Raw genomic sequence first — 13606 nt, 5'->3', positions numbered from 1 at the left:
GAAGTTATATGCACTGAAGGATTGTTTCAAACTACTTAATGATGGTCGCACAGTATCCATTTGTGTGAGTGACTTGAGAAGTACTTCGTAGGTAGATGGAGCTGTTTACGAGTGCACTAATTAACACCCGTGGTTTTGGGAAGAGAGAAAAATCATGTAGAACCAAGTCAGAAGTATAATGTGACTCTATAAATGCATGAACCATCAAGGCTTGTTTGCATTCTGGTTGTCCTGTGAGCAGGCGTGTTATTATATTAAAATAAAATCATATGCAAATCCGTCTATGGCTGCTGCTTCTGAGTCTCTTTGAAACCCTCTGTTTCTTTGAAACCCTACATCTACATGTACATGGATTGTCTGCAAATCACATTTAAGTGCCCAGCAGAGGGTTCATCGAACCACCTACACAATTCTCAATCTCATATAGCATGCGGAAAGAACGAACTCACATATTTTTCCGTACGAGCTCTGATTTCCCTTATTTTGTCATGGTGATCGTTTCTCCTGATGTAGGTCAGTGTCAACAACATATTTTCGCACTTAGACAAGAAAGTTGGTGATTGGAATTTTGTGAGAAGATTCCACCGCAACAAAAAATGCCTTTGTTTTAATTATGTCCACCCCAAATCCTGTATCATTTCTGTAACTCTCTCTTCTCTATTTCGTGATAATATGAAACCTGCTGCCCTTCTATGAACTTTTCCGATTTGCTCTGTCAATCCTATGTGGCAAGGATACCATACCGCTCAGCAGTATTCTAAATAGGACGGACAAGCATAGTGTAGGCAGTCTCCTTAGTAGATCTGCTGCATTTTCCAAGTGTCCTGCCAATAAAACACAGTCTTTGGTTAGCCTTCCCCACAACATTTTCTGTGTGTTCCTTCCAATTTAAGTTGTTGGTCATTGTAATTCCTAGGTATTTAGTTTAATTTATGGGCTTTAGATTTGAATGATTTATCATGAATCCAAAGTTCAATGGATTCCTTTTAGTACTCATGTGGATGACCTCATACTTTTTGTTATTTAGGGTCAATTGCCAATTTTCTCACCATACAAATGTCTTTTCTAAATCATTAAGCAATTTGTTTTGATCTTCTGATGACTTTACTAGGCAATAAACAACAGCGTCATCTGCAAGCAATGTAAGATGGCTGCTCAGATTGTCACCCAAATCGTTTATATAGATAAGGAACAGCAAAGGGCCTATAACACTACCTTGGGGAACACCAGAAATCATTTCTGTTTTACTCAATGACTTTCCGTCACTTACAATGAACTGTGACCTCTCTGACAGACAGGAAATCATGAATCCAGTCACATAACTGAGATGATATTCCATAAGCACACAATTTCACCACAAGCCGCTTGTGTGGTACAGTGTCAAAAGCCTTCCGGAAATCCAGAAATACGTGTCAATAGCACTCAACACTTCATGCGAGTAAAGAGCTAGATGTGTTTCACAAGAACAATGTTTTTTTTTTTTTAAATCCATGTTGACTGTGTGTCAATAGACACTTCGAGGTAATTCATGATGTTCAGACACAATATATGTTCCAAAATCCTGCTGCATATCAACGTTAATGATATGGGCCTGTAATTTAGTGGATTACTCCTACGACCTTTTGTGAATATTGGTGTGACCTGTGTAAGTTTCCAGTCTTTGGGTATGGATCTTTTGCCAAGCGAACGGTTGTATATGATTGTTAAATATGGAGCTATTGCACCAGCATACTCTGAAAGGACCCTTATTGGTATACAGTCTGGACCAAAAGGCTTGCTTTTATTAAGTGATTTAAGTTGCTTCACTACTACGAGGATATTTACTTCTACGTTACTCATGTTGGCAGCAGCTCTTAATTCAAATTCTGGAATATTTTCTTTGTCTTCTTTTGTGAAGCCATTTCAGAAAGCTATGTGTAGTCACTCTGCTTTGGCAGCACTGTCTTTGATAGTATCTCCATTGTTATCACGCAGAGAAGGCATTGATTGTGTCTTTCCACTAGGATGCTTCACATATGACGAGAATCTCTGTGGATTTTCTGCCAGGTTTTGAGACAAAGTTTCATTGTGGAAACTATTATAAGCATCTCGCATTGAAGTCCGCACTTAATTTCGAGCTTCTGTAAAAGGTCGCCAATCTTGGGGATTTTGCATCTGTGTAAATTTGGCATGTTTGTTTCGTTGTTTCCGCAACAGTGTTCTGGCCCGTTTTGTGTACCAAGAAGGATCATTTCCATCGTTTGTTAATTTATTTGGTATAAATCTCTCAACTGCTGCTGATACTATTTCTTTGAATTCAAGTCACATTTAGTCTACACTTATATTGTTAATTTGGAAGGAGTAGAGATTGTCTCTCAGGAAGGCGTCAAGTGTATTTTTATCTGCTTTTTTGAATAGGTGTGCTCTAGCATCTGAGGGTGTGATTAAAGTCCTATGTTCAAATGTGATAATATTGTTGTTTTCATTAGCAGTAGATAATGCACGCCATTTGTTTTCCCATCAGGCTCTCTGTCTTCACTTTCATTAGACAAACAGTATCGGTGAGTGCCCAGACATATGAGCACGCTTTATCTCCGAGTCAAATTAGAACCATCAAGTTACATCCATAAGTACACTTTCGGATACTGATTTTAACTTGCTGTGGTTAAACCTATGTAATATCTTATGATAGCAACTCAAATTCTTAACCAACTGCTCCTGAGTTAGATGATGTGGTTTCTAACATTGCTGACTTGAAGACTTCCACTTAAGGTGTTACACACATCTACTATTGAGAATATTCTTGGTGTTCTGGTAGGTGTAATGAGCATGCTGTTCTGTCATCCTCCAAACAGTGAATTTACAATGGTGGCAGCTGTTCCTGGCTGCCCAGATTGCATTTCATGACCAAGAGAATTTCTTGCATGAAGGAGACTTTCCAAATGCTAAGCAATACTGCTTTGAGACACTTATTAAAACAATAAAAATTCAGAACTCGCAGTTACTTTCATATCAGCTCTACTGTGGGCAGTAACAGAGTACTTTGTAGAGTAAGACAATGGAGGCCTGTCACAGCTTTAATATGAGCACATTCTTGAACTATAGTTCTGTACATTTCAGAACATTTTTGATATCTTTGTAAAGTATCAGCAATACAATAAGTATTAGCTGATACAGTGTTGTATTCTCATCTGATTTATGCTTTTTTCAGCTGTCTCCACATGCATCATTAGCAATGTAGCAGACAGTGTAGTTGTCAGCCAAGCATCAGCCTCTGAAGAAGTCTCATCTTCAGAAACCATGCTGCCTCAACAGCAGACAACAATCCCTTCATCGCCATCAACCAAAAAGAGCTTTTTCAAGAAAAATGTTGAGGATGGAATGGATAGGTAAGAAGTTTTGAAATACATATTTCAGTATGTTCTTTTCCATGTTCTCGGTGTTCCTTTATTCGGTAGATTAACAATAGCTGTAATGTGAGTTGACCCAACTTGGTGTTTGTAATGTTGTCTGCTCATCTGCTGATAATTGTAACAGTACTCTTATCCTCCATTAGTACTTTGAATGTTACACTTTGTTCGGATTATTAATTACTATTCCCCATGCTTTCTCCTGTAACCACTGTTTGATACCATACATAAATTTCCTTCACCTGATTAATGTTAAATGATAAGTTTTTGTATGTTAAAGGGGATTAAAGATAATTAATACATTAAAAGATAATTAATACATTACAATGGATTAAAGATAATTCTGATCCCACACACACACACACACACACACACACACACACACACACACACACACACATACATACACATTTTTCTCTGTGGCCAACAGTTTACTATTCTTCAGCAACTCTTCGAAAAAAACCATTCTTGGAAGTTAAAAGTAAGCATTCACAAAATGTGAAATTAAAGCTCAAAATAGCAGACCCCCCTCATTCACACCAAATCATATCCTAAACTCTTAACAACTCTACACTTTTACAGACTTCATAAGAATGGAAGAAATGTGATGACAGCACACACACAAAATTAATAAATAAACCTCTGTGATAATAGTAATATAAATAAAAAATCTTAAATCAGCATATTATCATATATTCTTGTAAAAAACAGCAAAGCACATAATATAACCATTTAATTCATTTGTTCACTTGAAAGGCATTTCAAATGTGTTTACTAATGTCCTAAGTAAATAAATGGTCATGTAATTACATGTGCATATTTGTTGCAAAAAAATAATATGGAATACCAAAATACCAAAACTAAACAGATAATTATTTAAATCGATCATGTTAAATATACATGAGACCTGGGGTTATTTACCTGGCCCATGCAATGAGAAATGTGTGAATTGCATCAAGAACTTAAGAATTTTGTGAAGTGACTTGACAGCCGTGCCATAGTTTCTAACATCATGATAAACTTTTGTGTAGTGTTTCAATTTACCAAAGTGCCACCAAAGTTGCTCCTTCAGCTTACCAACAGGAAATTTGTCTGCAAAATCATGGGTGTTCAACCACATTGTGATTTTAACACATTTCCTTTACAGTAGACAGTTTTACAAACAAACTCAAGCTGGAACCAAGGAGAGACCACTCTACCCATTGGTGGAGTTGGCTACCTGCTTCTTCCACTGTGGTGGTGATTCATTTTTTATAAGGTCACAGGTGCTGGCCAGACAAAAAGAGTTCCTGAAATACCTGAACTGTGCCGACAAAAAGAGTTCCTGAAACACCTGAACTGTAGGCATTCCAACATGAAGTTCACCTTTGAAAGAGCAGGGAGAGTAACAAACATTTTTAAATGTCCAAGTAAATTGAAATGGAGGTGATCCTCTCTGACATAACATCTCCTATTGAATTGGATTCTGGTTTTCTCTTTCTTCGTCCTTATCTTCACTGACCGTCTTAACTTCATCACAACCAAGTGAAGTAGCACACTGATGAAACACTGTGTCCATTTTCAGGAAGACAGCGGCTAAATCTCTGTTGGATCATCCCGATTTAGATTTCCTGTGATTTTCTTAAATTGATTAAGGCAAATCCTGACGAGGCTATATGGCAATTGTATTTTTGTATTTTTTTTTATATGTTTATGGTACATGAAATTCAGATCTCAAATATCAATTTCCCAAAGCAGTTCGATGCAACTCTCAAATATTCTTGAGAAAATTGACCTTGAAGTTTTCCAAGCATATTAAATACTGTGAAGTAAGACAGATTTTTGGAGACGCAGCTTGGCTCTGTGGTAGAATGCTCGTCATAGATAATTAAGAATTTATATTTACTACGAAAACTAAGTTTTTATGTTATATGTAATCAGAAATAATATGATGTGTATTTTTCATGAAAATAAAAATTATATATGTGCTAATTATCATATATTTTATGAATTTTATATTTAAATGACATTAGTATTCAAATGGAATGGAAAAAAAATAATGATCAAAATGAGACTCCCACCAGCGATCCAGCTATTACCATCCTTAAGCACTATGGAGTTTTTTCCATCTTTATGTATCCTACACTTCATGGAAATTCCCATTGAACATGTGCCTTTGTTTAAAAATTTGCATCAGGAAAGAATCGAACCCAGTCTACCCAAATGGCATGCGAGCATTCTATCATGAAACCACATTGCCTGTCAAGCAGTTGACTTTACATTGGAGTATTAAAGACTCTCAGAAAAATTCAAAGTCGATTTTCTCGAGTATTTTTTTGAGAGTTGTGTCCAACTGCTTTGGCCTGTTGATATTTGAATTCTGAATTTCACATACAACAAATATAAAAAATGACCAATTGTCATGTGGTCTCTTTGTGAGACTGTTCCTTTAAACTGATATACTTTCTCATCCTCCTCCAAACCAAGCTTCTGCTCAATCTGTAATGATGATGTTATTGCCAGGTAATTAAACTATCTTCCTTCCTTCCATAATTCCATCCAGTGGTGGGAATGTATGGAATTATTGTCCATTTTCCTTTGTTCTCATCTCATATTATTTCATTGAGGAAACAATGTAGCTGTGCCTTACTCTTAGATGTGTCATCTCTCCAAGACACATGGTTGTTCATGGTAGTATTATCCTCTCCACATGCCTGGTGTATATCCACCATGACTACATTCTTGCCTACTGTAAGGTTCAGTCCGTTCCCACAAGTCGTCTTATTAGTATCTTAGCCAATAATAACTACTATTGTACACTTCTTTATTCTCTTCCGATTTTGTGTTGTCATACTGATTATCGTTTGAATGTCACAGACTTCTTCCTCATGTAGTGGTTCCAAAATTCTATATACTGTCTCCACTGGTGCCTTAACAACTTGTGCTATGCAGTCTTATGTATAATAGTACTCACTAATAAGCTTTGAGTCAGTAATAAAAGTGTGTGTGTTTCTCCTTCATAAACTATGTGATCAAAAGTATCTGGATACCAACAAAAACATAAATTTTTCTTATTAGGGGCATTGTGCTGCCACCTACTGACAGGTACTTCATATCAGCGAACTCGGTAGTCATTAGACATCGTGAGAGAGCAGAATGGGGCACTCTGCGATATTCAATGACTTTGAACGTGGTCAGGTGATTGGGTGTCACTTGTGTCATATGTCTGTACGCGAAATTTCCATATTCCTAAACATCCCTAGGTCCACCGTTTCCACTGTGATAGTGAAGTGGAAACATAAAGGGACTCATATAGCACAAAAGCGTACAGGCTGATCTCATCTGTTGATTGGCAGAGACCGCCAATGGTTGAAGAGGGTCATAATGTGTAATAGGCAGACATCTAGCCAGACCATCACACAGGAGTTCCAAACTGCATCAGGATCCACAGCAAGTACTATGACAGTTAGGTGGGAGATGAGAAAACTTGGATTTCATGGTCGAACGGCTGCTCATAAGCCACACATCATGCCGATAAATGTCAAATGATGCCTCGCTTGGTGTAAGAAGTGTAAACATTGGGCAATTGAACAGTGGAAAAATGTTGTGTGGAGTGATGAATCATGGTACACAATGTGGCGGTCCAATGGTAGGGTATGGGTATGGTGAATGTCATCTGCCAGCATGTGTAGTGCCAACAGTAAAATTCAGAGGCGGTGGTGTTATGGTTTGGCCGTGTTTTTCATGGAGGGGGCTTGCACCCCTTGTTGTTTTGCGTGGCTTTATCAGAGCACTGGCCTACATTGATTTTTTAAGCACCTTTTTGCTTCCAACTGTTGAAGAGCAATTCGGGGATGGCAAATGCATCTTTCAACATGATCACGCACCTGTTCATAATGCACGGCCTGTGGCAGAGTGGTTACACTACAATAACATCCTCGTAGTGGACTGACCTGCACAAATTCCTGACCTGAATCCTATAGAACATCTTTGGGATGGTTTGGGGTGCCGACTTCATGCCAGGCCTCACTGACCGACATTGATAACTCTCCTGAGTGCAGCACTCCGTGAAGAATGGGCTGTCATTTCCCAAGAAACCTTCCAGCGTCTGATTGAACATATGCCTGTGAGGGTGCAAGCTGTCATCAAGGCTAAGTGTGGACTAACACCATATTGAATTGCAGCATTACCGATGGAGGGCACAATGAACTGGTAACTCATTTTCAGCCAAGTTTCTGTATACTTTTGATCACATAGTGTATGTTGCAAAAAATCACAAGGAGTACCATCACTCCAACATCAGCTCATTCCATTTAACAGTTGCTTTTTCATGTTCTTCCTCTTCTACAGTTAATACTGCTTTAAAAATCCCACTTTGAGAATATTTCTTGTATCCTGAAGGCTGCTTATACCTTCCACAGATTAAAAATGATATTGATGTCTTCCTCTCAGCAACTGAGTGAAAAAATGTTAAATTCTGACATAAGCATGACCAGCCTGATGACTGACGTTCTGTTCAAATTTACAGTAATTAACATTATTTCTGTTTTAACTCCATTAGGTTCCATTTTAAAATCATCAAAATTTCTGGGTTTTAGTCTTGGGCTGCTTCTGCAGTTTTCCACAATTTGGATTCGGTATTCAGGAACTTGCCTCAAACTACTCCGATCAGAGAGTATGGTTCATGCTAGATTGAATGTTTGGTTATCACATTTTTCTAAAAAGTGTTATTCTCCCACTTATCTACCATTTAGTAAACAACTTGCCCATATGTCAATGTTTTGGCGCTCCCTCTCCGTCTCCCTCTCCCTCTCCTTCTCAGTGGTCCCACGTTGTCTTCCATGTTGAGTCAAGCCTACATACCACTAACTGGTTGTGCCTTCCCTGCTTGCACCATTATATTAACTGTTAGTTTATTTGTTTTACTGTACCACTTATGAATTCAATCAGCCTGTCAGACTTTAAAAATATGGGAAGTTCTTTGATCTTAATGCACCTCAAACCTTGACTCATTGCCATAATGTTACTTTTACCCTCTACTATTACTATTTGTGTTATTCACTGTTAAGGCTATGAATTGCAATTCCTCCTTGCCTCTTTCCTTATAACTGGTGCATGTGTGCAACTGTCCGAATCGTCAGGCCAAGAAATGAACCAGCTTGCCTATGGCACAGTAGTCATAAAAACAGAACAACTGGGGTTATTGCAACAAAAGTCCATCAGAAAATCCATGGGACAACCAAAGTGGAATACTTTATCTGGAAACATAACACAAAATGAAAAACTCTAGAGTAAAATAATATTTTTACTTTTTATTCCACTTTTTACTTGGGTGTACAGTGTTTTTTCTGCCAATTTTTGTATCAGGGATTAAATAAAATAATAATTTCAAAGTATGAGTGTACAACAACTGATATGGGTACAAATAAGCACAAAGAACATTTTCTCTCATTTTTGGAGTCAGTATTTCCTTATGATTCAGCTTTCTGCCATTGTTTCTGAATTACTTTGCTCCTAAAACTATAAAATTGCTAAATGCAACAAGTATAGTGCAAGTTATGCACCAGTGACTGCTGATCCCCAGTTTAGTTTGTGAAAATTTTTACTGTCGACACACGTCAAGCCAAGTTGAGTCTGAATCCATACAACTGCAATTACTGCAGATTGTGACAATAAAATATGGAAATTAACAAACTATTTGCATTTTAGAATTATTTGGGGTTTTTCCTTGTATTTCATTAATTTGCAGGGTTCTGGAAACAGTGAACTTTCAGAAGAAATTTTCATCACTACCAGAGTTCAATCCTCAAGAATGTCAGTCACCGAGTGCAATTTCAGTACCATCAAGTCCCCGCACTTTTGTTCAAAGTTACCGGAAGAAGCAGCGTCAATCAGGTATGAGTTGAAGCAGAAGTACATCATATGATAAACTAAAATTATGTTAAATATCAATTGCTTATTTCTTTGAACCAGTTGAAAGATTAATTGCAGCTACTATATTATTTATGGGAAACCTTTATAGTCAAGTATTTCTGGTGTAATTGCCATGTGTGTGTGTGTGTGGGGGGGTTACAGAAATAATTAGGTGAGTATATATATACATCTTACGATAATCTTTTACATCTGAGTTTAACACTTCAGAGACCGGACACTTGGGAGAATATTGGGCTTAGGAAACCAGCCATGTATACCATTATTTAAATCTTTACTGGCACTTATGTAATTGATGTATCTTCAAGAGTAATACATACTAAAAAGGCCAAGCTTCAAGATTTATTTTTCATGTTTACTTTAGTTCTTTGATAGATTACAAAGTTTAAACTACTGATAACAGGAAGTATAACTATCCTATGAAAAGTGCAAAGTGAGTTATATCACAATTTATTCCTCTTGAGCTTCCAAAATTTATTCGTCACATAACAAATGTGACCTATTTTTAGCAGAATTACATAAAACCTGCAAAACCTAATGAGTACGCATGCGAAATTATTTCAGTGCTATCGTATCGGCTCAGCCATACACAACAGCAGTTTTTGCATTCACTAATGTTTTTTCCTTTCTAGAAAATTGATAATAAAAGGCAGCACCATACAAGGGGCAGATTGTGACACATCCATACATTGTTCTCATACAAAATGAGTCAAGTTTTCGAGAAATAGGTGGATTGTGTGTCGAGAAAATTGCAACCAGACCTATACTTAGACGCAGTATTTTCAACACAAAGCTGTGGACCAAGCTATGCTCAGGCTAGGTCTCCAAGGTGTTAGAAAAAAAGACCCAAAAGCAGAATCTAAATTTTCATCTCAGCTGTGCTGAAACTTCAATGTTTATTATTTTACATATTTGTTAACTCCTGTAATCCAATTTAACTTAGAAATACTGTGTGGTTTGTTAGAAAATGGTGAAGATCACTACTTGTTGTTTCCGCATAACCAGTATTGATTTAACCATATCACCATCAGATTTTTTCGGCATCGCTATAGTCTGTTGGTAAACTCATGAGCGAGTGGTGCTCTTGGTGGAGGAAGTGGCTTTTACCAGTAGGACACTGTAACTGCACTACAAGTGCACCAAAAATCATGTTTCTGTTGTGAGATTTTAGTTACCAATGTCTGTCAGTTCAGTCTGTACATTTACTGATGTACTTAGTTATTCAGATATGATGGATAAGTGTACTACATCTCAAGAAAATGTGCACAATACAAAGAAGAGATATTTGCAGTGTGAAGAGCATTTGGTCGTCTCTAACATAATTGCAGCATGTATCAAAGAGTGTACACAAAAAGAGCCAGTCCCAGTGCTGCAGTTTCAACAAAAGTCAGCCTTGCCAAAATATAATGCGTTAGAAAGGAATGTGAAAATAAACCATATAGTTTATTGGCTCGCCAAGAAAGGGCACTAAGAATTTTGGAAGGAAACCTGTTGTTATCAACATCTTTACAAAATCGGTAATCCAACAGACAATTGATGACTTCTACACAAATCAAGTAATAGTGCCAACATTATGCAAATTACTTATTACTGTAAAATCAGTAGTTTATTTTCCTTGACACAAAGATGTTTTAAACAAGACACTGTGTGAAGTGGAATTTATCTTGAGGAGATCTGTAAGTAAAAGAAAGGAAAGGAAGGAAGATTAGGGTTTAATATAAGCAAAAGTAAGATTCTGGTATAGAGAACTGATGTAATTGACTGGTGATACAAATGGTTGATACAAGTAAGGAAATTAAAAGAGCAAGACAGAAAGTTATTTTGATGAAACTTTGGTGGATCATTTCGCTTTGTGACAAGAACACTGGATGCACTATACTGTTCATATCAAATAAATAGTGACCATAACCTTCATATATATTACTCAGATTCCCTTTTGCTCATCCTGGTTTTTGTTTTCCCAAATTTCCTTAAATCACTCAAGGAAAATGGAGATGGTTTCTCTTGAAAGAGTATGGCCAATTTCCTTCACTACCCTTCCTCCAGTCTGAGCTTGGACTCCCATGTGTAACGCGCTCTTAGTCGACGGGGCGTTAAACCCTAATCTTCCTTCCTTCCTATTTCAGATTATTTTCTGGGTGTTGAAAGACTAAAGCCCAATGAAGAAGATTACTTCACCTTGGCTGTATTGGAAATGTCTCATTCAAGATATATTTGGGGAAGCAGTTGTAAAATTCTCTTTAAGTAAGGAAAAATAACCTTAGATAAATTTTGATTCTTGTGCAGGGAGGTGGCTCTAACTGTGTAGTTGTGGGATGTAGATTAATCCAGATCTTCCAACAACAAAAATAATTTGCATATATCTGTGCTTGACGTAACCTATTTTTGGCATTAAAATAAGCCATTTCTGTAACAACAAGTACCTAATTCTGTCAAAATAAAATAACAGTACTTATTGATATTAACACAGCTTCCACATTAAAGATCAAAAGTTGGAGCGAACACAAGCAAGTACAAATTCACAAATAATGCACTGTGGGTTCACTGGTGTGCACCATCATTAAGTTGTACCTGCAAATAAGCATTTACACTAGAACAAACAGAAGGAATGCTGTGAAGAAATGAGCATCAAAGCATATTCTGTGTATCTTTTTTTGGTATGAATTTTATGGTAAAGTTGCTTAACTTATATTCCATACTAGTTGTATATATAGTCATGAAAGAGAAATAGGCATAGGGCAGGAAGAATTTAGGTGTCTCAGTGTGAATGTAAATGTGAAATGCATAGAGATAGTGCACTTAACATTGAATTGCCTTAGCATTAGTCCAAAACTCTGCGCATATGTTGGTAGACACTTTTTGCGGGCTTCTCAGTACAGTGTAGGAGGAAATTTAAAAGCAGAACATAACATTAATTACTGATGGCCAACATAACCTGAGAAAAGGCTAGCATTTATGACCTGGTTATTAGCAGGGAGACATTTACATTAATGATAATTTTGTATTTCAGTAGTTGCTTCATATCGGATACTTTCTGGAGTCTACAGTAACAATGTACAGCACTTGAAGAACAATATTCAAGTGTGTCAAAGAAGATACAGTCAATAAAATATGATCAGTGAAATGTGAAATATATGTAAGATCTGTCACATAGATTACTATGCTGCATTGTTTGTTTGGAGACAGTTAGTGTGATCCCATGTAAACCATTTTAATTTATCATCAGAAATATCTAATGTAGCAGCGAAACATGAGCTATGTAGTTACAAATACCATAAACATAAACAATGATAATGATAAGTCTTTCACATATTTTTAATTTTAATTAGCATAATAGATACCGTGCTAGTTTACTTTCAAGGAAATTTATGCTTTTTCTTCTTTTTTAATAACAAGAATTACGAAGCTTGTGCTTATTCAGTCTATTGCTTATTCAGTCCATTCCCACTCAATGCAAGAATCTAATGACTGCTTCGTCAGTTTTCTACCAATCATAATTCTTTTCCTTTGTCACTTGTGCTGTGAATCTCTTAAATCCCAGAAACATGTATGGTATCTATATTATATTCTTCTATCAGCAACTTTACATTACCTTTGAACCACTCCATTGCACATGCAGCTCGTGTCAGCAACAATAAAGGTACACAAGATAAGAGATGAAATTCTTGTGTACTGCAAGCACCAAAGTGGAGAGGATGCAAACTTCCTGTCATGTTTCATGAAAAATTGACAACTAGCGGAACACCACAAACGAACGACTGTGAATGTAAACCATATGTGACCAGATACCATTCGTGCACATGCTCCTATTGTTTACACCTGAGAGAATTCTCATTCACTGTTCCATGTTCACTTTTGTTCACTTCAGTGTAAAGGAGACTTCAGGAACACCCTGAGTATAGGACACTATTAATTCAGATCAAGCAAAATGTACACCTTATTAGTACCACACAGATAATGTTAAACATTCTATTTAAAAGTGTTCACAAATGAAACGATTTTGTTGCCATGTATTTGCTACAAATTTATGTGAATCATTGAATGTCAGTACTTTCTGGTATTTTTCATTCATTTAAATAAAAGAGATTGCTTTGTACTTAAACGTTTGACAACAGTTATAGTAGCAATAACTTAGGAATAAGGTGCAGAAAATTGTATTAATGTCGGAGTACATATTTTAATGCCAAGAGCAAGTATATTCTCTGATTTCAAAAAAATATTTCACAGTCTTTCAGAGGACTTAGCAGTAAACAGTCTTCAACATTCCAGAATATTCGCCTTTTTTTTTTTTTTTTCTCTTCCAGTCA

The 13606-nt window shown here is 36.6% G+C and overlaps 1 protein-coding gene across 1 annotated transcript in view; it reads left to right on the top strand.

The window, feature by feature from the left end:
* Positions 1-13606, top strand: part of LOC126185073 (putative transcription factor capicua) — a 316920-nt gene that overhangs the window by 239654 nt on the left and 63660 nt on the right. Inside the window, exons 19-20 of the mRNA XM_049927858.1 lie at positions 3191-3368; positions 9118-9263. Coding sequence (XP_049783815.1) covers positions 3191-3368; positions 9118-9263 — 324 coding nt within the window. The remainder of the gene's footprint in view (positions 1-3190; positions 3369-9117; positions 9264-13606) is intronic.

Source organism: Schistocerca cancellata, chromosome 4 (genome assembly GCF_023864275.1).
Source record: "Schistocerca cancellata isolate TAMUIC-IGC-003103 chromosome 4, iqSchCanc2.1, whole genome shotgun sequence".
In the NCBI taxonomy this organism is placed as follows: Eukaryota; Metazoa; Arthropoda; class Insecta; order Orthoptera; family Acrididae; genus Schistocerca; species Schistocerca cancellata.
Note: the sequence above shows the minus strand (reverse complement) of the source record. Positions and strands in the feature narration are given on the sequence as shown.